Genomic DNA, 25,162 nt, shown 5'->3' with positions numbered 1-25,162 from the left:
TTGAGGCTCATATAACTATTAGAGTATTTTTCTCATAGTTCACCCTTACATAGAATTTTACACACATAGAAACATCAAATAAATATGAATCATTTTAAGTATAATTGAGTCACATGCAATCATTTATATTCACATGAAAATGAGAAAAATATACTCAACTACAAAACTAGAACAAAAAAAAAGGAACTTATTTTATTTACTACTTTGATAAAAAAGAATCGTAGAATATTCTGATCTTTAATCATATAATAGATGAAGAAGGTAACATATATCTTAGAAAAAAAGTAGGAGGAAAGTTAAAAAAATATTCTTAGAAAGACAATGATATTTTATCTAAAATATCTAAATATTTTGTAACTCAAATTACCTTCATTTTTCCATCATATTTTATTAGTAACATATTAAAAGTCATTTATTTTAAATATAAAATTATAAAAGGTAAAATGATACTATATAACAAACAATAAAACTACGTTCAAATTATTTAAATACTTAAAAAAAAACAATTACAAATTAAACTTATTTTATATAAATCTAAAATAATTGTAAATATTAAAAAACATTTTATATAAACCTAAAATTAAACTTTATGTTATATAATTCTCAAAAGTCGAGCCAAATCATCTTGAAGATAAAAAAAGATTGATATAGGTCAAAAGTTGAGTCAGGCTCATGTAAACTGAAGATCACAAACTAAAAATCAAGACAAATCGTTCAAGTAGTCGAAAGTCGAGATAAATCGTTCTAATAGTCAAAAATTGAGACAAATTGTTACAGTAATATATAAAAAGTAATACTTTTTCGTGTTTAAACAAATATTCAAGGACTAATCCTGATCCGAAAGACTTTTGTGGACATATTGTCCTTGTGAGTTTTTCAATTTTTCTTACTTTTTAAACTACTTTTTTTGGCTTCAATCCTTTATTTTCATATTAGTTATTAACCATGTTTAAATTTCATAGTTAAATATTTACTATAAAATAAATTTAATTTTGAAGAACACTTTTGTGAGAGCCTGAAAATGAATTAGAAAGTTCATAGGGTATTAAGTTAATGAACCAGAATATTTTTTCTTTTTCTCTTTTAAAAGCACATTTCAGATTATCCTGACTCATTAGCCCAAACCCCATTATCTCTCTAGAACTCAGATATTCAAAGTTCTCTGCCTTCTCTCTACCACATCTCTCCCTTCTCTCTACCATTTCTCTTCATGAGCCAGTGGATTTCCGATCAGGTGGTGCCTAAACGTCCGCAGCATAGAGAGCTTCACAACGGACCAATTCATTTTTGTTCCTAGGCTGGTAAGTCCTTACATGCAATCTCTTCTCTGTTATAAAACCTAGCACATGAAATCTTTGATGGTTGCATGTGTCTTGTGCTTCCCTCTTTATCATCTTCTACTTCATCCTAGCTTTAAGAGATGTTCCTATCACCAATGTGGTGGTCTGTAGGGTTTTGTTGAGTTCTTGCCGTGCAAGGTGCTGTTGAGAAGTTCCTGTGAGTGGGTTGTGATTTTGAGGTAAGGAGAGCTAGAAATACGTCTTTATAATTTGTTGCATGTATGTGTATATACTGAGTTATGTATTATTTTTGTTGCTTGGTTTGCATGTTAAGTTTTGAGTAGATGGAATGATATGTATGGGAATGTGCATCTGTGAACTGATGCTTGTGAATTGATTTGGATGTGATGTGTAACTGAAATTAAGTATTTTAGATGAAGGAATCTGCTGTGAAAACTTAGGTGTAGGTTGAGTGAATTTAATAGTGTTTTAGGCCATTTTAGAAGAAGTGGGATAGCGAATTTGAGAGTTAGTGGTCACCGAAGTGGTCCAAATCAGTGCAAAGTGGTGGAATGGGGTTTGGGATCTTTAAGTTGTGGAAATTGATGTTGAGGAGTAAAAGTTGAGTTGTAATCCCTTTAAAAGTGTAGTAGGAAGGATTAGGAACATCTAGATAAGTCTAATTAGGTGAACAACATGAATTAGAGGTGTTAGAAATTGGGGAAAAGGCCTATAAATGGTAAGGGTTTGTGTGAGTGCATAATTCTGCAAAATTTGCGTTCTGCATATGATGTAGAGTCGCTATGCGAGTTGTCTCGCATAGCGAATCCCTGTAGAGAGTGCTCACTGTCTGGGTCATTCGTTGTGCGAGTTGGTGCGCTGTGCGAATGACTGGAGGATGTTGCTCTTTGTCTAGTGATTCACATAGCGAATCTAGTCACTGTGCGACTGGTGGTGGCTTGGAGTCACTGCCATTTTAATTCGAAAGGCGAGAGGGGCGCAAAGCAAAAAGGTTTGGGGGTGTGCTCTCTGTTTAAGTTCTCGCATAACAACCTGGGTGCGCTATGCGAGAAGACCTGAGGCCTGTAGCCTCAGCGAGTTAATTCGCATAACGAATTAAGGGGTGCATTGTGCGATACTCTCTTGTCTCGCCTTGCGAGTAGGATGCGCTCTGCGAATCCTCTGAGTCCATATTTATCTTTTGCTCTTGCTTTGGTTGAATTAAGTGTGTGGAATGATTGGAATGCATAGTATGATGGTGGTAATGTTATTATATTGAAAGTATGTGAATGTATGAGACATGTTTGGTGGTTGAATGTAACAAAGTATGGTTATTGGACGTAATTTCATGATCTTCAAGGATAGGATCCATGGTGGTGCCCTTGGTGTGTTTTAGAATGATTTGCATGGAAGTTCAATCTTGGAGGTTATCCTGAAACTACAATGGTCAATCATTCTCAAGTAGAGAGGATTGAATCATGTCGTGAGTAGTAGCAGGAGATCCTAGTCTTGGGTGCTTCCAGTATGGCCCAAGGTGAGTGATAACAGACTAACCTCGTGAGTGTGGTAGGGTGAAACCCATTGGCAATGACTTTGCAAAGCAGTAGAAGTCACCACGAGTGCATAACCCGCCATAGCTCGGCAATCATTCTAAGTCCGGACGAGTCAAATGTAAAGTGTAACAAGTTGTGTTGTGTGGTCCATTAACTTTGAATTCAACTTGCATCCTGTGTGTGATTGTTATAACATGATTTTTGTATACCTAGCTCACCCTTGCTTTTGTGTCTGTGTTTTGCTTGTGTGTTCTTTTCTTTTGCAATGATCATCCACTTGGATGTGAGAAGAGGTGGATGAGGTACCTCTAGAGCAGACCCTGGATGGTGATGATGCTCCAACTTAGTTTGTTTAGGAATTTCTAAATTAAGTACTATCATTTTGAAATACTATAAGGTGTTTAAGTTTTAAATTATGACTAAATTTGGGATGACTGTAACCTAAATACTTTATTTACAGTCTACTTATGTCTGTTGTCTTATATTATAAATGTGAATAACTATATTATATATTTATATATAATATGGTACGTTACAACTTTAATAAAAGTATACTTTTCTTTTATTCTAATTAATGAATTATATTATATAAATAATTGATTGTCTTATAAGAAAAACAATTTATAATTCTAATATCCATAAATTTATAATATAAATAATATCTTATGTATAATTGTAACACCATCTCTTTTATGTTGGAGAAAAATAATGTAGTAGTTTGAACTTTCGTAACTTATTTTTTGTTGTATTGAGTTCAACATTTTACATGTTCTTAAGATATTATTTTTCACTTTGAGCATTCATATTTACATTTAGAGGCCTCCAATAAAAAAATATCATTTTTGGAGTAAGAAATGCTCTTTTAGAAAGTCAATAAATTTTCTCCCCATTACCATGAGTTGCCATACGTAAAATATTATAATAATATTTAAATGGTAAATAATGATTTTACTATTATTTGTGAATGTATAGAAAATAATAATAGTCAAATAATAATATAATAATATAATTTTTTTATATAATATTAAGATAGAAAGTGAAATAATAAAATTTTGGTAGTTGCATTCATCAATATTTCTTTCTCATTCTTTTCGATTTCCATTTTCCTTGATTAAAAAAAAATCTCTATTGAGCAAAATTTTAAAAGTGTTTGAAAAAATTATTTAATCAATTAAAAAGTAGAATTTTACTTGGACAATATATGTTGAGGTCATGAAAACAAAACCTTTATCATTTTATATATTTCAGTTATCTATATTTATTAATTCATTTTTTTTTATTTTAGTGTCCTTATTTTTATTTTATTTTATTATTTATTGATATTATCTTTATTTTATTAATAAATATTCATGACATCACTTTTATTTTTTATTATTAGGTTTTGATAACTTCTTTTTATTTATTTATTGCTATTACTTTTATTCAAGTGTTTACAAATTTATTATTATTATTTTACTAAGCGAGGTGTTTTTAACTTATTTTTTTATTGTTATTATTTTTACTGTATCTTTATAACTTTTTATTTATTTATTTATTGTTATTATTTCATTAGTAGGATGTTTATAAATTTTATTTATTTATTGTAATTATTTTATTTATTGGTTGAGGTATCTAGAACTTCATTTTTATTTATTATTATGTTTATTTAAATTTTTAATAAAGTGTTGGAATTTTTTTATTTATTTATTATCTAATTTATTTAATTTAATTAGTAAAATGTTCATAACTTTTTTTTTATTTATTATTATATTTATTTAATTAATTTATTAAGTGTTTATAATTTTATTTTTATTTATGTTTATTATTTTATTTATCTAGAAGCGTTCTCGTAACTTTATTTTTATTTTATTTACTTAATTTATTTAATTTAGTGTTGTTAATTTTATTTTTATTTATTATTTATTTACTTAGTTCATTTAATGAGATATTTATAATTTATTTGTATTTATTTAATTTATTTAAGTGAGATGTTTTAATAAATATTTTTTTATTTGTAATTATCTTAAAAAAAAATAACACACATATCATAGTGAATTTGTTTTCATTAATATATAACTTTATTTGTTTTTCGTTTAATTTTCTAATACATAAAAAACAAAAATAAAAAGTCACTTGGTGTATGTGTTTACTTTTTTGTTGTTTTATTTATGATAATAAGGAAATAATAATTTTTTTATTCTAATTATAAAATAAAATATAAATAATTTTTATAAATTTATTGTAAGTAATTTTCTTATAGGTAATTTTTTAATCAAAAAATGGTTAAACTAAAAAAAATATAAAATTTAAATAAACAGTAAAGTATTGGTAAAATAATTATTTTAGTTTGAAAAAATTATTTAAAGAATAAAATTGGAAAACAATACCAAATAAAAAAATTTCGTATATGTATTGAACCATAAATAATTGATAGAGATACAAGATATAGGGATGCAATGATTTATTCCTTGGAAAAAGAATTTAAATATGTAATATTTGACTGAGTTAGTATTTTTTGAAGTTACAGAAGTAGAAAACAAACCTCCTGTTAGTAAAAGGATCAAAGTTGTTCTCATAGTGTTTCATCCTACACCTCCAAGATCTCATCCTGCACTTTCAAAAATTCCACTTTTAACCTTCTGACATCTTATCATTATCCTACACCTTTAACTTTATAAAAAAATTTAATTTTAATTTTAATAAATGTATTTTTATTTTCTTTTCTTTTTCTTGTTAAAAAGACTCTACACCACTTAATAATAATTAAATTTAAATTTTAATATTATTTAATATAATTTTATATTTTAATAATTATTTATATTATAATAATAGTTATATTAAAAATATAAAAATAAAATAATTAAAATAAAAATAATAACAGAAAAGAAAATTATATTAAATAAAATATTTAATATATTCAAATACATTAAATTATATTAATATATTAAATTAAATTAAATAATTATTAAAATTGAAATAATAAACAAAATTTTAAAATAATTATTTATCAAATAACAAATAAAATTATATTAAATAAAACATTTAACTATACTAAATTATATTAAAATATTAAATTAAATTAAATAATTATTAAAATTTATATATAAAATAAAATTTTAAAAATCATTCTTTATCGGATATGGATATCCGATACATAACTTATCGGATATCTATATCCGATTAACAAAATTTTCAAAATTTTGTTTTTTTAAAATTTTAATAATTATTAAATTAAATTTAATATTTTAATATAATTTAATATATTTAAATATATTAAATATAATATTAAGTATTATTTTTATTTTCATTTTTATTTTTATTTTAGTTATTATTTTTCAATTTTTTTAATTGAACTATTTTAAAAATATAAATTATATTTTATTAATTATTAAAATATAAAAATATAATAAGTAATATTATAATTTTTATTTAAGTTTAATATTTATTAAATTTTAAATAAAAACACAAGCATTAACATATTTTATAAATTTAATATATAAATAAGTGTTTTAAAATTTTTATTTTTATTTAAAATTTAATAATTATTTAATTTATTTTAATATTTTATTATAATTTAATATATTTGAATATATTAAATCAAATTTATTATTATTTTTTTATTATTATTTTTATTTTTATTTTATTTTTATGTTTTTAATATAACTATTATTATAATATAAATTATATTTTAATAATTATTAAAATACAAAATTATTTTAAATAATATTTAAATTTTAAATTAAATTAAATTAAATTATTTTTAAGATAGTGAAGATTATTTTTAATAAAAAAGAAAAGAAAATAGAAAAATATTTATTAAAGTTAAAAATAAAGTTTTGAAAAAAATAAAGGTACATGAGATGTCAGAAGGTTAAAAGTGAAATTTTTGGAGGTGTAGGATGAGATCTTGGAGGTGTAGGATGAAACACTCTTCTTATTATATTGAAACATGGGCCGTAACCTAGCAGCAGGCCCACATAGATTTACGTTAGGATGTGCGAAAATGAATGTATATTCTGGGTGGGCGAATGTGAATTTAGGGTTATTGAGGGGGTGTAATTTGGTAAACCTAATTTTGGGAAGAAAGAGTGGGGGCGATTGGAGATACGTATAGATACGGTACGCAAGGGTGAACACAACTCTAAGAAGGGTTTTTTGTGACCCCTCCGTTCTCACTCACGCACGCAGTTCTCTCTTCTCTTCTCACTCGGCAGAAGAGAGAGAAATATCCAATACCTAGCGTACTCCCAATCCAATCCTTTCAATCTATCATCTATTTATCCCTTCTCTTCTTCCCCTTTTTCTCCCTTTACCCTTCTCTTCTCCTATTCGCTGGGCTTCGCTGTGCTTCGGCGTTGCTGAATCCATTACGCTCTGTCGAATCGGACGGCCAAGATTGCATCGCGAGGCATGCAGCAGAGTGATCAGACGGTGTTGAGCTTGAGGCCCGGCGGTGGAAAAGGCAGCAGGCTCCTCGGCCCTCGATTCGACTCCTCATCCTCGTCTTCTGCTTCCCCTGCTTTTGGCTCCTTTTCTGCTGATCTTCCTCTCCTGCGTCCTCATGGCGGCTCTCCCTCTCCCTTCTCTATCAAGGTATCAATCCCCTTTCCCTGGATCTGCCTTTTTGCCGCTTCAATTTACCTTTTTCTCACCACAGCTTGCTTTATCTTTCTGTACATCTCGCTTTCTATTGAAATTAGTATCATGAAGGATTCTGTCCATTTTTTGTTTTTTTATCGTTGTTTTTTATTATTTTTTAATAGCTGGGTGTGTCTTTCCTAAACGTTTTCTTGTGGGTGTATTTGGATCTCGTATTAGCGTGATGAATAATATCAAGGCTCAATCATCGGGATTGTTTTCCACTGTAAAGTTTATACTTTTGCGATGAATTATTTGGCTACACTTTGAATTTGGAAATTGTCATTGACACTCGTTTTTTTTTGCTTGTTTTGTCCAATGCTTAGATTTGGACGTGTGTGGATTTGATTTGATGGTGGTGTGTTTTGGAATTTAAGCACTTAAGCCATTTTATTTAGGGCTGTGTGGGTGCTGAAGCATAAAGAAAACTCTTGAGAAAAATGAAAAAAAATCAACTAACTGGAAGGTAAAAAAAAGAATATCTTTGTTGTAATGTTTTTTTTTTCAGTTTTTACAGGGATTTAACCTAATGCCCATGAGGAAAGGGGCAAACTGAATTTGCATGTCCTAATTCTTGGTTGGGCACTAAGTATGTGTACCTGCTGTAAATATGGACAAAAAGCAATATGTGGGCTTTAGGTGGGATTGACTAAATTTCAAGTTACCCATAAAGGTCCCACATACATTGAACTAATTTCACAATTATAGTGGATGTGACAACTTCTATGTGGCACAGGATATGATATCGTTTCCTTGTTACACTGTTTTTCTTAATGAGTCATTTATCTACATTTTGCCTGGATGTTATTGCCCCCCCACTCAGATTCAGTGCTGGGGAGATTGTTATAAATCTTATACTTTTTGTTTGAAGGAAGTGCTTGCAGAGGCTTTAAATGAATCTGTTGAATTGTTTGCTGTGTTACAAAAATTGTTGACAGAATGATAACCAATATTGTATTTACATACCAGTTGCGATTGTTTGTGTGTTGAACATAGTTTAATTGAATTCTGCATTTGTTGTAGTACCGCTTATGATCTAAATACATCTATCTCTGACTTATCATGTACTTTTTGAAGTTGTCTTTTTGAATTGTGATAGTTAAACTGTGTATATGTCATGTGATTTGTATCTAAAAGTTTCTGAATTTACAGGCTGGAGATTCCCGGTTTGAAGGTCGTGAGCGTGTGCGATATACCAGGGAGCAGCTCTTACAACTCAGAGAGGTAATTTTTATGTTATTGCTGCTTTAATGTTATGGTTAATTAATTATACTTTTTTCCCAAGGAAATCTGTTTCTTCCATCTGTTGCCTAGATGTTATTCTTTTCCTTTTAATTTGAAAATTGTGGCTAATTAAAATTCTTTGGTGTTTAGTGATTGGATTCATCTTTCTAATAGCCTGTGCGTATTGCTTGCCTTTTGTGTCTACTGTTATGTTATACGTTTACTTGTATTAATTAAACTTAAACAGAGGCTGCCAGATTTTCTACCGAACTCTCTTGTTCCTTGAAAGGCAACCTACATTGTTCCCTATGCCTCTGGATAAATTTTTAAGTGTGATCCTTTGTTTTCTTAAATATCCTGTCTCTTCTCTCCACATATCCTCTTTTTCAACCTAGTGCTCCAGTTTTTGTGCCTACTGATTCATCACTTGTCTAATGGTTGAACCTTTTTGTTCTAAGGGTGTTGAGATCCTTGATGATGTTTTGAAGATCAGACAAGAAATTGTAGCTGAACTTTTTGGTGAAGATCAAAGTTGGGCCCGCCCAGAAAGTAACGTGAGTGTGTTTTCTGTCTCCTATTTGTGCTGTTAACTAAGACCCTATTCTTCCTCCATCCTCTTGGTAAATTGATTAATGCACTTGAAAAGCTGATTTATTTTTGGGGGTGAATATAATAGTATCTTACAGTGATTCATCAGTGATCAAGGAATGGTAAAATGTCTAATTGAGTATGTGATGCTGCTGTTTCTATTATTTTTTTATTAGTTCAATTAATTCGTATCATTTTAATGAATTTAACTTGTGATATTTTTACCATTGTAAATTCAACTATTCAAACTGTGTACTGATGTATATAATATTTTCTGCAGCCCTCAAATCAATTTCAAAATCGATATTCTGAGCCAGATAATCGTGATTGGCGTGGACGATCTGGCCAACCTTTTGGTAATGCAGATGAGAGGTCTTGGGATAATCTCAAGGAGAATAGGGAGTTTGGAAATAATCGTCAAGAGCAACTGAATTCTCAGTTTTCAAGGGCACAAATATCTTCTAACCAAGGGGTACTGATAACTGGCAGAAATGTTAATGTTTTGTATTTAAGTTTGATCTAGTGACATTTAATGCTCTTTACATTATCATTAAACAAGAAAGTGAAAAGTGAAAGCTTTTTTGAGCTTTTAATATGGTGGCATTGAGTGGTTCTCTCTTTATGCAATGTGTAATGAATTGTTTTATCTTATTTTCAATTCTTCTATCTCTATTAAATCAGGGGGGACCTACTCCAACACTAGTCAAGGCTGAGGTGCCATGGTCAGCTAGAAGGGGAACTCTCTCTGATAAAGATCGTGTCTTAAAGACAGTTAAAGGGTAATAGATTTCTACCTTTTAGTACTTGTTAATAAGTTAATGGGGATTTTGTATTTCAACGTGCCCTTTATTATTTGGTGAGTTTCACATGTGTCCCACTTAATAGAGAGTGATGTCCATTTGATATATGTAGAGGTCGAATGAATTTCTCCAAATAATAAAGAGTGTATTAAAAGCGGTATGTTGACTAGTAAAAACAACAAAAATAACAATATAGATCATTTTGTGGGATCGCACCATACTATATGTGAAAAATGGACTTTGCTTCTCTTAATTGGTATATAAAGTATGAGATAAGGCGAGGGATTCTTTGATTGAGTTGAAGAACATTGTTACTTAACTCCCTTAAATCAAGAGTGGGTGCAATCTATCTTTCTCACTTTACATATTTACTCACATTAGATAAGTTGAATTTGTGAAAAGTAATCTTAAGTCAATATTTTTGAGTTTTGACTAGATTAATTTATTTATATATTTTCTGTGTAACTAATGAAAGTTAACTTTCTTTTTTAACATTTTGTATTTGCTTCTTCCCTCATGTGACTGGTATGATTCTTCAGAATTACATGGCCTCTGATACTGATAATCAGTACTGTGAACCATTTCAATGCAGAATACTAAATAAGTTGACTCCTGAGAAATTTGATCTCTTGAAGGGTCAGTTGATTGATTCTGGCATTACATCTGCCGACATATTGAAGGTTAATTTTATTCTATTAATAAGTATTTTTCTATCACATTCTTGTTTTTAATTGATTTGTTTGGTAATGCAGGGAGTTATTTCACTAATATTTGATAAGGCAGTGCTAGAACCAACATTTTGCCCAATGTATGCCCAGCTATGTTCTGATCTTAATGAAAAGCTGCCTCCATTCCCATCTGATGAGCCTGGTGGGAAGGAAATCACTTTTAAGAGAGTGCTCTTGAATAACTGCCAGGAGGCTTTTGAAGGTGCAGATAACCTGAGGGAAGAAGTGAGACAGATGACTGCTCCTGAGCAGGAGATGGAGCGAAGGGATAAGGACAGACTTGTCAAGATTCGAACCCTTGGAAACATTCGTTTAATTGGTGAGCTATTGAAGCAAAAAATGGTTCCCGAAAAGATTGTTCATCACATTGTTCAGGTTCTATCAGGACTTGAGACTCGATTGTTATATAATTTATTGTTGGTTTTGGAGTTTCCACTTACCTTTGTGACTGATGCTTAATACAGGAGCTTTTAGGTCCGCCTGACAGCAAGGTATGTCCAGCTGAGGAAAATGTTGAAGCTATATGTCAATTTTTCAACACTATTGGTAAGCAGCTTGATGAAAGCCAAAAATCGAGGCGTATTAATGATATGTACTTCAGTCGTTTGAAAGAATTGAGCACCAATCCCCAACTTGTTCCACGGCTGCGGTTTATGGTTCGTGATGTTCTAGATTTGCGTTCTAATAACTGGATTCCTAGACGTGAAGAGGTAAGTTTACTCGATTTACTCTTGAAAATATGCTATGACTCAGTTTGAAGGCACTTCCATTGCTTTTTTTATTTTATTTTTATCTATTAATTGCTTCTGCTTCTTTACTAATGTAGGTGAAAGCCAAAACCATCACTGAAATTCATTCAGAGGCAGAGAAAAATCTTGGATTGCGTCCAGGTGCCACTGCAAGTATGAGAAATAGCCGTGTAACTTCTGGTGTTCAAGGAAATGTCAGTCAGGGAGGATTTCCAATTGCCCGACCTGGTACTGGCGGTATGATGCCTGGGATGCCGGGGACAAGGAGGATTTCTGGAATTGATAATGACAACTGGGAGGTTCCCAGGACAAGATCAATGCCGAGAGGAGACATGTCAGGCATGCAAGCTGGAGGGCGTGGTCAGTCTCCTTTCATATCTAAGACACCAACTGTTAGCTCAAAGTTACTACCTCAAGGTAGTGGTGGTACTATAAGTGGGAGAAGCAGTGCCCTGGTGCATGGAGGTGGTGGTGCTCCTTCTGCTCGTCCATCAAATGTTGGTTTGAGTACCGAGCCCACACCTCAAATGCCTTCACCTGTTAAAGCTGTTTCTGCCATACCCTCTGAGAAGCCACAAGCTTCAGCTCCAAAATTGAATGTTGACGAACTTCAGCGTAAAACTAGTTCTCTTCTGGAGGAATATTTCAGTGTCCGGCTTTTGGACGAGGCATTGCAGTGTGTGGAGGAACTAAAAGCTCCGGCTTATCATCCCGAAGTTGTGAAGGAAGCCATTTCCATTGGACTAGATAAAAGTCCGCCATGTGTTGAACCTGTTGGCAAACTTCTTGAGTATCTGTTCGTGAAGAAGATTCTTTCAGCCAGAGACATAGGAACTGGGTGCATGTTATTTGCTTCTCTGCTGGATGATATCGGCATAGACTTACCTAAAGCACCAAATAATTTTGGTGAGATAGTAGGGAAACTAGTTTTGGCTGGGGCTTTGGATTTTAAGGTGGTGAGAGACGTCCTGAAGAAGGTGGAGGATGACCGGTTCCAGAAAGCAATATTTTCTGCTGCATTGCAGGTAATTAGCTCTGCATCTGGGCAAGCTGTGTTGGATTCACAAGCATCTGATATTGAGGCCTGTCAGAGTCTGTTCAACTGAATCAGATGAGTCTGCATGAGAATATTGATCCCTGTAACTGAACGAACATCAAATTCCCTTCCCTATAAAAGCTCTCACTTTTTAGAGCACTTTGTATTACAGTATGTTATAAAAGTGGGAGCTTCCAGTATCAGGTATTTTCTCGAGTTGTATAATTTTTTTTTTTGTTTTCATGTCGTAGAGGTGTTTTTTGAGGGAAAAGTTAAACCATAAAGCTACGGATTTTGTTTTCCAGTTGGCTAATCATGTGCCAAGAGAGTGGCCCATCCATCCGGGGGTCCAAATGTTTTTGTACTTCATTAGTTTCATTTTTTTCCCTTTATTTTCTTGACAGAGTAATTGTTAAACTGGTCAGTTCATAAATATCATTGTCGTTACTTTGGCATGTATTTTTTGAAGGTTTGAATTCAACTTTGTGTGGGTGCATGTCCAGGTATCACTTATTTCCTTCCTATAGAGTGAGGAACGTCTCATAGTATCACGGGATTATTATATTTAATTTCGATATGCCAAATCCCATCTTCTCATACTGTTTTATAGTCTTTGCAAATTTTATTCTGAACTATCTTGTCCTAAAATGATTTTTATTGAAATTAAATTTGAAACGAAGTGATTAATATTTAAATGTTGGTTGAAACATACGTTTGTTAGTGACATTTAGGAATAATTTGCAGTGAAATGTAGAGTTGATAATTTTCAGATATTAGGTTGGAATTTAATTGGAAAGAGGTAAAAGTATATAGTTTTTTGTTTGGTTGTCAACTTAGGGTATCGAGCTACCTGAGTCGAGAATATCTTAAAAATAACATAATTATTTATGTTGTGTACCTGTCACAGATTTGAGACTTGTGAATGAGTTGTGACGGATGCAGATTGGTACTCTCTCTATCTTTGACGTTTATTATGTAAGACAATAGAAACAGTTTTATGAAAATAATTTAAGGCTTGAAACACTATTAAGGTATTCTCCTTTCGAACCTAAAATGGCATCACGGGATTCCCTTAAAATGTAGGTACTTGTTTTTGCTTTTGAAAAATTCAATATTTTCAAGACATGAAATTGTTCATAAAGTGTTCCGATTCAAATTGAATATGCCAATAATCGACATAACTTATTTTATTGCGTTAACTTCGATTTTGGATGTAATTTTTATAACTGATTCAAAAATTTAAATCACATTCATGTATTTAATTTTTGTTTACGAAATTGTCATATTATTCGTACTTATTTAACTTAGAAAGTTATAAAATTATTATACTTTTTAAAATGTTATTATCTAAATTTCGTATTGATATTCTAACATTTATATGTTTATTGGTTTAGTTTGATTCTTTTATCTCTTATTATATATTTTTTTATTTTAGTATTAAAGAACTAATTTTAATGAATCATATATTAGAAAAATAAATAAAAAATAAAAAGTCCGAGTCCAAAATTTTAATACTTTGTAAAACACATTCGATTTATGTTCGACCACGAATTTATATACTACAATTTTTTATTGTTTAACTAATAATTACAATTTTAATCGGTATGTATATATAAAAATATAAGATTTAGACCATAACTGAAAATTTGTACAAAACCATTAATTTAATAATCATTTAGTAATAAAAAATCAAATATAATCGTATTATAAATCAATCGACATTTTTTCTTTATAAATAATAAATTAGCTTAAAGATGTTTTTATTCTTAATTTGACACAATTATTTTTAAAATTTAAATAAATTATTTGTAGGTTACTTCTAAATAACTATCTTAACTTTTTTATTCATGGGATTGTTGATAGGGATGATAATGGGTGCAGTACATATTTTATTATTCCATCCATAGTTTCAAGTAAAAAATTAATTAAACAATTAAGAAAATCACAACTAAAAAATGTGATATTATAAAATTTAGTGACAAAATAGACATTTTTTTTCTATACTAAATATTAATAACGAAATTATAATTATATAAATATCAAATAAAAATTAGGAAATAAATTATAGATAATATTATAAAAAATATTAAATGTGTATTTAGAAATAAGTTATGAAATTAATAATTAAAGAAAAATTAACCTAAATATTTTAAATTATTAAAGATGTTTTTAGTAATTTAAGACGAGAATATTATTGAAATTAGGAGAAATTATTATATATATACATTCTCTTATATTGAATTTAATAAATTATTTATTTAGAAAATAACATTTTGAAAAAAATTATAATTGTTTAAAAATAACAAGATTCTATTATTTTAATATTAAAATACTTTAATATAAATTTTTTTGTAATGAACCGTTTATTTTGGACTCATCAGTTTATTTTGTTTCTGTGAGTTGACTTTTAAATATTTTTCTTAGTTTTATCTTATTTATTTATTTATTTATTGTACGTGAGTTTTCTTTTACTTGTATGTATATATTTTAGTTATCTAAATAAGTCTTTATAAATCAATGATTATGCAATGTTTCTTGTCATCTATATTGATAAAATCATATTAGTACCATATGTTTATATATTTAAATAAATTGTTTTCTTTATAATCTTATAATGTCTTATTTTATTAATAGTAATTATATTACAAATTAAGTATTATTGATAGATATTAATTTATAAATTTTCATTAAAATAATATAATAAAGAATTCACGAAAAAAAAACTTAAAGAAAGATTGTTTATAGATGATATAAATAACCATATCTCTAGAAAAATTAAAGTTAATTTATGACTTATGTTATAATTTTTATTTTAAAAAGTAAGGAGCTAAAGCGACAATTTAAGTAACATTTCATTATAAAAAAACAAACTTATTAGTTAAGTAATAACTCCTCTTTACTAAATTAGTTAACCTAATGATATTATATATATATATATATATATATATATATATATATATATATATATATATATATATATATATATATATATATATATATATATATATATATATATATATATATATATATATATATATATATATATATATATATATATATATATATATCACTCATTTTGGTTATTTGGTGCATAATTTTGATGAAAAATAAAAAGAAAGTTATTGGTGAGATGTAGATACCTAAAAGTGTAAATACATCATAGGCCTTTGATATTTTTTTTTTTACTAGAGTGCAAATATATAAATTTGTTTCGTATCAATTTATTTATTTTAATGTAAAACTCCAACAGGTTTGGCGCCTTTTTGATTTGGATTGGTGTTCATCTAAAGTAAATGGCAGAGAAGGAAGATGCAAGAGGGAACGATGAATCGCTGAAGCTAGCGGTGGCGATATCGCTTCTCAGATCGAAGATTCTGAAAAATGCAAACGAGTCCAGTGCGCTGTCTCCTTCGCAATCTAACGCTCTTCTCCGTTGGAAGCGAAAGGTTAGACACTTCCTTCGTTTTCATTCCAATCTAATGCCTTCCAATCTTCAGTTTTATTTCACCTTCGGATTCTCAGGCTAAAGAAAGAAAGCAAGAAATCCTGAGGCTCAGAGAAGATCTCAAGGACGCTCAAGGTTCGTTCTCATTTCTCTCGCGTATAAACTCACGTTCACTCGAAATCACGGATTCATTCTGAGTTTCTGGATGTAGATGCTTCGCACTGCGATCTGTTCCCGGAGAGTGCAGCTTGCAAGTGCTATTTCTTCGATAATTTCGGAGAAGGAAACCCTAAGCATCACGGAACTGGTTGCGACAGTAGATTCAGCGATGTCCTTCGACGCAGATTTCTAAGACAAGGTTTAATTATAGTCGTCACTATTAGCTACTCTGTTACATAACTACGCTTTTTGAATTGCCGTTGACAAATTGGCTTTCTGTAGTGCGATTCAAGGAAAGGAGAAGAAAAATAGGTTCTCCTTCTTCAAGTCAGCAGCGGCTTTCTTTAGGTAATTCGAACGGCATTTATAGTTATAAACAACTGAGTGTTAGACTGTGTGGTGAATCACGCAGATTATCTGCCTCTTTCATAATTTGTAATTAGAAGGGTGTTTTATCTAATAGTTCAGGATGGCATGACTAATATTTGATGTTAAGTGCAAGGAATTGTATTAAACTTGTTTTCTGATTTTGAAATTAAACTCGCAGATTTAATTAAGGAGGATGAAGCAGAACAGCTTAGGGCCTCTGTTGATTTTCTCGTGGACCTGTGCAGCTCGCTATCACCTGTTAGGATGCTTCACTGTTTTTTAGTATTCTATTTTCCTGAAATGATCTACTCAACATTTGAATAATACAGCTATTTGGATTATACAGTTTGTTGGTTTTTTGCTATCTTTTTGCGGTTAGCAATTTTTCTATTAGCCTGTTTTGCAGCTACTATATATAATTATCTTTGTTGTTTTCTATATATTTTTCGTTCAATGAATTTATGAGAAATTCATCATCTAAGTCTTTTCTTCTTTCTCAATCAGCCGTTCTTAGCAGAGTTCATAAATACTAGTGATATTGAATAGAATATGAACAAATAACTGTTTTTGACATGCTTTGTTGATGTTTTTTTGCTCACGTGGTGTATTCAATTTAGTTTGCAGGTGTATGATTCCAAGTTTTCAAATCTAGCACATCAAGCTGTAGATTTTATATTAGGTATGTGCTATTTATTTGAGAACCCGGTGTATCAAGCTGCAGAGTTTATATTCCGTATGCTGCTTTTGTGACTGTTTGGCTTTTCCACTTCTTTTGGTTTTGATTAAATAATTGAAATATTGTGAACCCAAGACTTTAGGGCATTGACTATCATTCTAACTAACCGCTCTTCATAGTAGTTTATCTTGTAAACATGCAATACCATGATCAATCTCCCACTCTCCCCTTAAAGACTATGATGAACTGTAAGGTAACTTAGTACTGGTCCCTATTTCCCATTCTCACATCAAGTGGTAATTTGAGCTATGAGCGATTTACCTCAAAAGTTTTCGAGCTATACTAAGTTTAACTTTGATTTTTAGGTTTTCGTTATGGATCACCATTACACATGTAGCCCACCATCATATTTCTTTGTTATTTACTCTGAAGATTATATTTGTATGTCTTTTTTGAAGTTACGTTGAAGAATCTTTTATCTACGGGAAGGAACCACGAACTTGTTGAAGGAATTGTCAACAGCCTAGTTACACGTTTGATTAGGCAGATGTGCACGTCCTTGTTGGAAAATGGTATGCATAGTTTAAGATTGTGTGAATAATCGTAGATTTCTTTTTAAGGTCAATGTGTAAGACGGTAAACTACTGTAAAATTGTCGCCATTGTGATCTTTTATTTGTGGATCATTCTAATCGTTGACTTCTGTCTCTTTTTTTGCCGTTCCTTTTAAATACGTATCTTCTAGGGTCTCAATACACCGGGACCAATGCTCAATTTTGTGTTCAGCATTTGATCCGCAAACTTGGGAGCGAGCCTTATATTGGTCAGCGGGCAATTCTTTCAGTGTGTCAAAGACTTATGGTGCTAGCAGAACGTTTGCTTTTCTGTGATCCTTTTGACGATGACTTTCCTGAAATGCATGATTGTATGTTCATACTGTAAGTTCTTAGCAAAAGCGCAATAGTATAATGTCCAGATTCATAAGCCATAACGAATATCTCAATACAGGTTTCGAGGAAAGTAATGATGTTTTTAAAGACAACAATTTATCTATTTTTTATGCGGTTGTCAGGATCCAGCTTATCGAGTTTTTAGTTGCGGATTACTTATTAGAGTGGTCAAAAGCTGAAGATTTTGACAACGGTATGCTTCATACTTTATACCGAACTTAACTAATTAATTGAGATATCGAGTCTTGATTTTTCTGACGCAAAACAAATACAAGTGAGCCAACATTTAGTATTTTTCTATACTGTTACGTTTATACTGTATATTCTTTTGTTAACTGACTGTAATAAAGATGAACCAAATTAAAAAAAATTAAACTGAGCGGTAACTTGTGGTAACAATGACATTTCAGTGCTTCTTGAAGATTGGGTGACATCAATTGTGCAGGCAAGAAAAGCATTAGAACTTCTAGAAAGCAGAAATGGACTATATGCGCTCTATATGGATCGAGTCGCAGGTGAATTGGCGAAACAACTTGGTGGTGTCTCATCGTTTCTGAAGCTTAAACCGGATATTATTAATTGCCTTTTTCGCTAAGCATGATCGGATATTGGAAAAAAAATATTATGGATGAGAATGAAAAAGCGAATATGATGCTGGTAATTGAAATTGTGTAAGCGAGAACCTGCTCACGAGCGCTGCTGAAATGTCCTGCTCGAGTACATGGTGAGTAGCATTAACTGTTGGCTTTTTCATCAGGTTGCTGTCAATTCATCGCTTTTAGTTCTCTATATCCAATTCCTTAGACCTGTATCTTCATCTTGCTTTCATTACAATGCCATCCAAAAACATTATCCAACCTTCAAACTTTCTCGGTTTAATTTTCAGAGCTAAAAGCTTTTTACATGGTCTTTTAGATTAGTCGATAATAAAAAATATAATAAAATAAATCATTACATATGCAGCTTTAATTTTTATATTTGTACTCATGCTTTACTTTAAAAATGTATAATGCTATGCATAACATGTCGGAAATTTGATAAGAACAAATATTAAATGGATTTTCTGAGTTGTGAATAATCATTGTCTTTAAAGATGTATCCACAGTAGAACTAGCAAGATCTCTTTTAAAGAGTTAATATAAACTCATAATATAAAAGAATAAGAAAAGAGAAAACAAAGATATGTGAGAGGGAGAGCTCGTCAAGGTGTGTTAAGTTCTTTTGCATTGATCAAAATACCTCTATAAAGTTTGGAGAAGAAACGAGACTGGCCCAAAGTCCAAGACGTGTGGAAGATCTCCCTTGCGGCTGAAGCCAAACAGCGTCTTCGTGTTTCTTGTGGATGCGGATGTGGATAACTGGGTCATGCAAGATCTTCCAACGATTCGACTAAAAACTAAGCTCGGCCACTCGAGCTCGATCAACATAAGCTTAGCTAACATGAAGAGAGACAACAGAACTTTTGCAATATATATAAAACACAGGTAAAACAACATAACAAACGTATAACATTTATAAGTGTGTGTTGATATATGAACTCTAAAGATAAATGTTTATATTAACTGTAGAAGTGAAATTCTTATTTTATTTTTTATATTTGTAGAAGATAAATATATATCAATATAAACGGTACCAATAATAATACTCAACGACAAAAAAAAAAGCTTACAAAACATGTATACCTTTAAAAAAGCGAAACTACTTATAATACTACCATACCATAATAACAAACATTAACATGTATTTGTTAAGCTTTATTTTATACTACTATGGCTTAACTCCTACCGTGTATCTATTGAAAATAAAAAGTTTGAATAGGTATACAAAAAGTAAAGGTTGGCGAATTAAAAAAATTCTTTTGTACAGAGGCATTCTGTACAAAAAGAGTGAACTCATCTCAAACATCAGAATCAAAAACTTACTCAATGACAGTAGCTACAATAACAAGGCAATTATTCACTCAATGAACCTATTCAAATTCTAGCTGCAGATAAATGTTCTATAAGCTTATATATTTGGAAACAGTGAGGGTACTAAGATAAATTTCTGAGACAACTTATGGTACTCTGAAGAGAAACATAAAAGAAGTAATGCAGCAGCAGCAGCATCAGCATCATCATCATCAAAGGAGAAAAACAATTAGAATACTATAATGTAAATCCATTATGGAAACCTGAGACAAGACAGCACATATAGTCAAATAATTACAAATACATGGAAGGCAAACAACATATAATTACATAGATTGTAATTTCTACAATATATACTTGACTGTGACAAATTGACAAGGACCTTAGAGATCCAACTAAGATTTTCACAAAGCAGCAGAAAGATGAGGTGATGAATTCAGAGTGTTTATATCTTGGATGAATCTTCCTCTCACTGATCAGATTCGGAAAATATCTGTTTGAAACCTCTCATCATATAAACTCCAATGTCCATACCTTTCAGTGTGGAAGACAGACCTGGGGATATAGAAATTTGGCTTCTTAATTTCTTTCAAGTGCACCAAACTACAAGAAGCATTTGCAATGTCTCGACTAGTTAGGTTAGCACACCCAGACAAATCCAAGAACTCAAGGTTAGGACATCCCTGAGATATGGAATTGAGACCCTTGGCTGATAATTTGGAGAACCTAATCTCAAGATGCTTAAGATCAGGCATGGAATTCGCAATTGCAACAGCCTCATCATCTCCATCTTGTGGACAAGAATTTAGATACTCATTAGGAACAATGCCTTGGTGTTGGGAAGGATCAAGCCAATTCATGAAATTTCTTTTGAGAACCTTAAGGTTGGGACAGGTTCTTCCAATCAGCACCAATGACTCATGGCTTATCTCATAACAATAGCTGATATCCAATTCCCTTAGCTTCTTACAACTCAAAGCTATCTTACACATAGAATCGTCAGTCACACGAGGGCAGCTTCTGATAGACAGCACCTCAATATTCGGGCATCTGAGTTTCAAATATATTTTAAAAAGTGTTAAATGCTCCAACCTAATGTTCTATTCACAATAGAAGGAACATATAAACACACAGATTAAAATATTGGAATTTCGGAATCAAAGCCCTAATTTAAAAGAAAAAAAAAACGTAAAGTACATATTACTGAAATCTTAAATGCTACCATAACGAATTATGACATGTTTAATTCACGTTAAATGATCTAAAATTACGTAAAAAATACTAATTATCCTAATTTGATTTTACAAAGAAAACATTCATTACTTTCATCGAACATTCAAACATTCAAACAAACGGGTAAGGGAATTTGGGAGAAAGTTGGAACCTTTGGGCGACGAGGGCGAGAGAGCGATCGGAACAGTGGCGAATGCGTATCTGGGTGAGAGAGGATTGGGCCCATTTGACGACAGATTGAAGCATGGAATCGATCATGGCCTCGAACTGAGGGGTCCACCAGCGAGTTGACTCGAGGGGTGAGTCGAATTGGGAATCGAGGTCGAAAACAGAGTGAAGAGAGGGATCCTTGAAGGCGCTGAACCATGACTTGCAGACCATCATGGTGCCGCGCCATCGATCCTCAACGCTGAGTCGAGAGAGGATGTTGATGAGTAACTCGCGAGTCAACTCGCCCCAATCTGACTCAGATTCCTTTGGCTCAGTTTCCGCGTTCATTCTTCCTTTGGGATCAGATTTCACTCACAATTCAATCCTCTGTTTATTACAGTGTTTCCATTTCATACCCTGTTTTTAAGCTGGATATAATGAAGGATAGATTTTTTTTTTCTGAAATTTTGGCCTACGTATATTTTTTTTAATTCTCTATAATGTTTTGTTTTGCTTTATTTTTGTATATATAATTTTTTTTTAAATTTTATCTTTAAATAACGGTTATTTTAAATTAAAATAATTATATTTTTATTTGGCCTACGTATATTTTTTTAATTCTATATAGTGTTTTTATTTTAATACAATTGTGTTAGAACAAAAATAAATAACCACGTATACGTTTAGCACATATATTCCCACAAATTTTATTTTAAAAAATAATTATTAAAAAAAATGAAAAAAATGTATACATATACTAATAGTTTCTTTACATAATATAAATATCTTTTTGTTTTGTTTTACTTATTGTAATATATAAATTGCTTTTTAAGACATAATTATATGTTTTTTAAAGGGCCCAATACAGAATTCTTTTAAAGGGCCCAATACCGAATGTTTTTTGCATACCTTTTGAAGTAATGAGTTGAAAACTATTCTTTAGAGAAGCATCTGACAGAAAATAGAAAGAGTAACCGGTTAAGTGGAGGTTTGGAATAGAGTTACGTTGTACAACATGAATTTCTCTTGCTTTTACTTTTGCTGGTTTGGATAATGGAATTGACAGTTGCTTTCCAAACACACTATAATTAACTGAATTGACAGTTGAACAGAAGCTTAAACAAATTAACGATCAATTATTAGTTATTACTTTGACACCCCTCTGCAAGCTGGAATGTGGATATCCAAAACATGCCAACCTTAGAGGCAAGAATTTGAAATAGCCCAGGGGTATAAGGGGTCTTAGAATGTAGCAACCTGAGTTTTTTGGAATAGGAAGAAGAAACAAGACCAAGATTGAACCTTCTTTCACATCAATGAATGTGTTTTGGGCCATGAAACGGATTGTAAGTTATGTACAAAATGGATGGATAGTCACAGGAGATGACAGCTGAACTCGTCACAGTAAATACAGAATCCACTGTGCTTCACAAGTGACTTGAGCAAGCCACTTTTGCTTTTCCGTAAGAAAATAGATCACCCCAAGAAAAAGAAAATAACTAGTATACCTGAAAGTGCAACACTAAATCCTTGAAGTTGAGGAGCTGAGCTTGTGTGAATCTGAGAAATGGTATAGAGGTCAATCTTAGCTCATCTTTCATTAAACCTTTCTTTTAGGGGCTATTAAATGAGGGAGCTAGAAAAAAAACTCCAGTCTCAACTTTCTTTTCAAGGGAGTTAAAATCACAGTTAAAATAAACTTGACACTAGTAAAAGACTTTAATTAACTCTTAAAACAATACTTTGAATGAGTCAAAGATTAAGCTGAATTGTCACGAGCCAGTCCAAATCGAAGGTTAAGATGAGACAATTTGGACTAGTTTTAGTTGATTGTCCATATGGATCGGCTCAACCTAAAGATTGAGACAAGCTGATTAAGGTTGAAAGTCAAGATGGACCAACCTAGGCCAAAGGTCGAGATGAGGTAGACTCGATTCATTTTTTGCCAGGATTAACCAGGTCGAATTCAACCGAATTTCAGTTGAGACAGATTTAGATGAATTCGTCAAAATTTTGATTGGGGTCGACTCAGCTAAATTCTGTCGAATTTTGATCTATGCTGAAATTCGGTCAAATTTGACCAAGTCAACCCCAACCAAAATTAAGCTGAATTCATCTGAGTTGGTCCTACTCAAGACGAAGGTTGTTTCAGGCTGACCCATGTTGAAGTTTGAGACAGAGTGGCATGAGCCAGAGGCAAAGATGTGCCTACCCGAGCTGAAGGTCAATCTTAGACGATTTGGCTGAAGATCAATCTTGGGTAATTTTCTTAAAGGTCAAGATTGACCGACCTAAACTAAAAGTTCAATAATATATTTTTAAAAAATAATATATATATATATATATATATATATATATATATATATATATATATATATATATATGTGTGTGTGTGTGTGTGTGTGTGTTTTAAAAGAAAGCCTATTTTCATGTTCTAACCCACGAGACTTGTATGGTCTTTTTAATCTTATGGGCTTTATTAATAAGGGCTTTTTGACCCCATCCAACGTGGGTTAGGGTCAAACCTTGTGAATTGGACCAAATTGATAGCTTTATGTCCTTGTGAGATTAAAGACTCTCCTAACTAGTTTTTGAAGTACACTTGGATTGGATATATGTAGCTTTGCCAAACAATTCGTTAATGTGGAAATTAGCTAGACAACAAAAGCATATTCTCATTGATAAGATTGATTCCTTGTTAAGACCCGACAATTTCAGAGCCAAGGAGAAATTTGAATTAACCAATATCCTTAAGACTTAGTTTTACATTCATCAATTCCTTCACATGACTAATTTCAAAGAGGTTAATACCTAGTAACAACAAATTGATAATCACAAAGTATACAACGAGTACCAAAAATATTACATTTCTTATGCCCATGACCTTGAACGACTCAAAAAGCTAGTAAAAACTAGTCCTTTTAATAGTAATTTCAAAAGTTAATGTCCTTGGACATTGTGATGTTTTTTTTTTAGTTTTTCCTATGTAGTCAAATTAAAAAATAGAAAAATTTCTCTAAGTGAGAAATATGATTTACTTAAGTAGGTGGAAACAGTCAACTGTTAAACAAGAAAAGGCTCACTTAAGCAAGGCTTCCAGCTTGTTGAGTAAGAAGAGTAAAAAGTTCTACCAATAGGGAACATCAAACAATGAATTGAACTAACTCAAGAAAGTAAAGTAAGAAAGTTGGTTTTCAAGGAACTAGATGGCATGCTTAAGCAAGGCTAAATGATCATCCAAACGAGTAATAAATAAGTGAATGAAGTAAAAAAACACCTTATCCTAGAACATAAAGTATAGCTTAAGCAAGATGAGATGCTCGCTTAAGTGAGCAAAGATGAAAAAGACCATATGACATTGATATAGTAATTATTATCATATAAATAGGTTTGAAATAGAATTTAACTAAGTTAAAAGTGTTGGAAACTATTGAAAGCAAGGAAAGTAACAATCGAAAACACTTGAGACAATCATAATGAATCAAACTTCATTGATTTAAATTTGTAGATTATAAAAAAAAAAATGAACTTTAAATTTAACTCAATCTTACAAAACTATCATGCCAAAAAACTCAAATATGAGAAGGAATAGAGAGGGACTCAACCATGAGTGACACGATATGTTTAACTAATCTTACTCTTCATGTTCCTTAATAAATTTTGATATCATTTTTAAAAAATGAACTTTAAACTTAA

The 25,162-nt window shown here is 31.2% G+C and overlaps 3 protein-coding genes and 1 non-coding gene across 5 annotated transcripts; 3 read left to right on the top strand and 1 right to left on the bottom strand.

Annotated features, from left to right (window-relative positions):
• Positions 1-6,887: 6,887 nt before the first annotated feature.
• LOC108345888 (eukaryotic translation initiation factor) lies at positions 6,888-13,034 on the top strand. Its single transcript, XM_017584729.2, has 9 exons — positions 6,888-7,405; positions 8,603-8,674; positions 9,133-9,228; positions 9,543-9,734; positions 9,944-10,041; positions 10,655-10,742; positions 10,815-11,165; positions 11,255-11,500; positions 11,617-13,034. Exons 1-9 carry the CDS (start codon positions 7,223-7,225, stop codon positions 12,643-12,645), a joined length of 2,355 nt encoding a protein of 784 aa, XP_017440218.1. The 5' UTR covers positions 6,888-7,222; the 3' UTR covers positions 12,646-13,034.
• LOC128195092 (small nucleolar RNA snoR103) lies at positions 8,035-8,138 on the top strand. The gene has a single exon (XR_008246665.1). It is a non-coding gene; the product is annotated as a small nucleolar RNA snoR103 (small nucleolar RNA).
• An 8-nt stretch (positions 13,035-13,042) lies between the features above and the next one.
• On the top strand, positions 13,043-19,002 carry LOC108323691 (protein MULTIPOLAR SPINDLE 1). 2 transcript variants are annotated; one of them, XM_052879753.1, is made up of 12 exons: positions 13,043-13,078; positions 13,483-13,521; positions 15,826-16,021; positions 16,098-16,155; positions 16,232-16,378; positions 16,462-16,527; positions 16,727-16,806; positions 17,173-17,227; positions 17,683-17,796; positions 17,969-18,161; positions 18,296-18,366; positions 18,584-19,002. In XM_052879753.1, the coding sequence occupies exons 3-12, from the start codon at positions 15,869-15,871 to the stop codon at positions 18,766-18,768; spliced, it is 1,122 nt and encodes a 373-aa protein (XP_052735713.1). In that variant the 5' UTR covers positions 13,043-13,078; positions 13,483-13,521; positions 15,826-15,868; the 3' UTR covers positions 18,769-19,002. The 2 variants fall into 2 exon arrangements, with proteins under 2 accessions (XP_052735713.1, XP_017411702.1); XM_017556213.2 differs by lacking the exon at positions 13,483-13,521.
• A 1,318-nt stretch (positions 19,003-20,320) lies between these two features.
• On the bottom strand, positions 20,321-21,880 carry LOC108323698 (F-box protein SKIP1). Its single transcript, XM_017556224.2, has 2 exons — positions 21,468-21,880; positions 20,321-21,133 (listed from the first exon to the last, which is right to left on the bottom strand). The coding sequence occupies exons 1-2, from the start codon at positions 21,812-21,814 to the stop codon at positions 20,560-20,562; spliced, it is 921 nt and encodes a 306-aa protein (XP_017411713.1). The 5' UTR covers positions 21,815-21,880; the 3' UTR covers positions 20,321-20,559.
• Between the last annotated feature and the right edge of the window lie 3,282 nt (positions 21,881-25,162).

This window comes from Vigna angularis, chromosome 1 (genome assembly GCF_016808095.1).
Source record: "Vigna angularis cultivar LongXiaoDou No.4 chromosome 1, ASM1680809v1, whole genome shotgun sequence".
In the NCBI taxonomy this organism is placed as follows: domain Eukaryota; kingdom Viridiplantae; phylum Streptophyta; class Magnoliopsida; order Fabales; family Fabaceae; genus Vigna; species Vigna angularis.
Note: the sequence above shows the minus strand (reverse complement) of the source record. Positions and strands in the feature narration are given on the sequence as shown.

Excerpts from the sequence above, each read along its gene's own strand:
- LOC108345888 (XM_017584729.2), top strand. The coding sequence starts at position 7,223 with ATGCAGCAGAGTGATCAGACGGTGTTGAGCTTGAGGCCCGGCGGTGGA. Across the intron at positions 9,735-9,943 it reads AAATATCTTCTAACCAAGGG|GGGGGACCTACTCCAACACT; the intron begins GTACTGATAACT and ends CTATTAAATCAG. Across the intron at positions 10,743-10,814 it reads CATCTGCCGACATATTGAAG|GGAGTTATTTCACTAATATT; the intron begins GTTAATTTTATT and ends TTGGTAATGCAG.
- LOC108323691 (XM_017556213.2), top strand. The coding sequence starts at position 15,869 with ATGGCAGAGAAGGAAGATGCAAGAGGGAACGATGAATCGCTGAAGCTA. Across the intron at positions 17,797-17,968 it reads CACGTCCTTGTTGGAAAATG|GGTCTCAATACACCGGGACC; the intron begins GTATGCATAGTT and ends CGTATCTTCTAG. Across the intron at positions 18,162-18,295 it reads CATGATTGTATGTTCATACT|GATCCAGCTTATCGAGTTTT; the intron begins GTAAGTTCTTAG and ends TGCGGTTGTCAG.
- LOC108323698 (XM_017556224.2), bottom strand. The coding sequence starts at position 21,814 with ATGAACGCGGAAACTGAGCCAAAGGAATCTGAGTCAGATTGGGGCGAG. Across the intron at positions 21,134-21,467 it reads CTCGCCCTCGTCGCCCAAAG|ATGCCCGAATATTGAGGTGC; the intron begins GTTCCAACTTTC and ends TTTGAAACTCAG.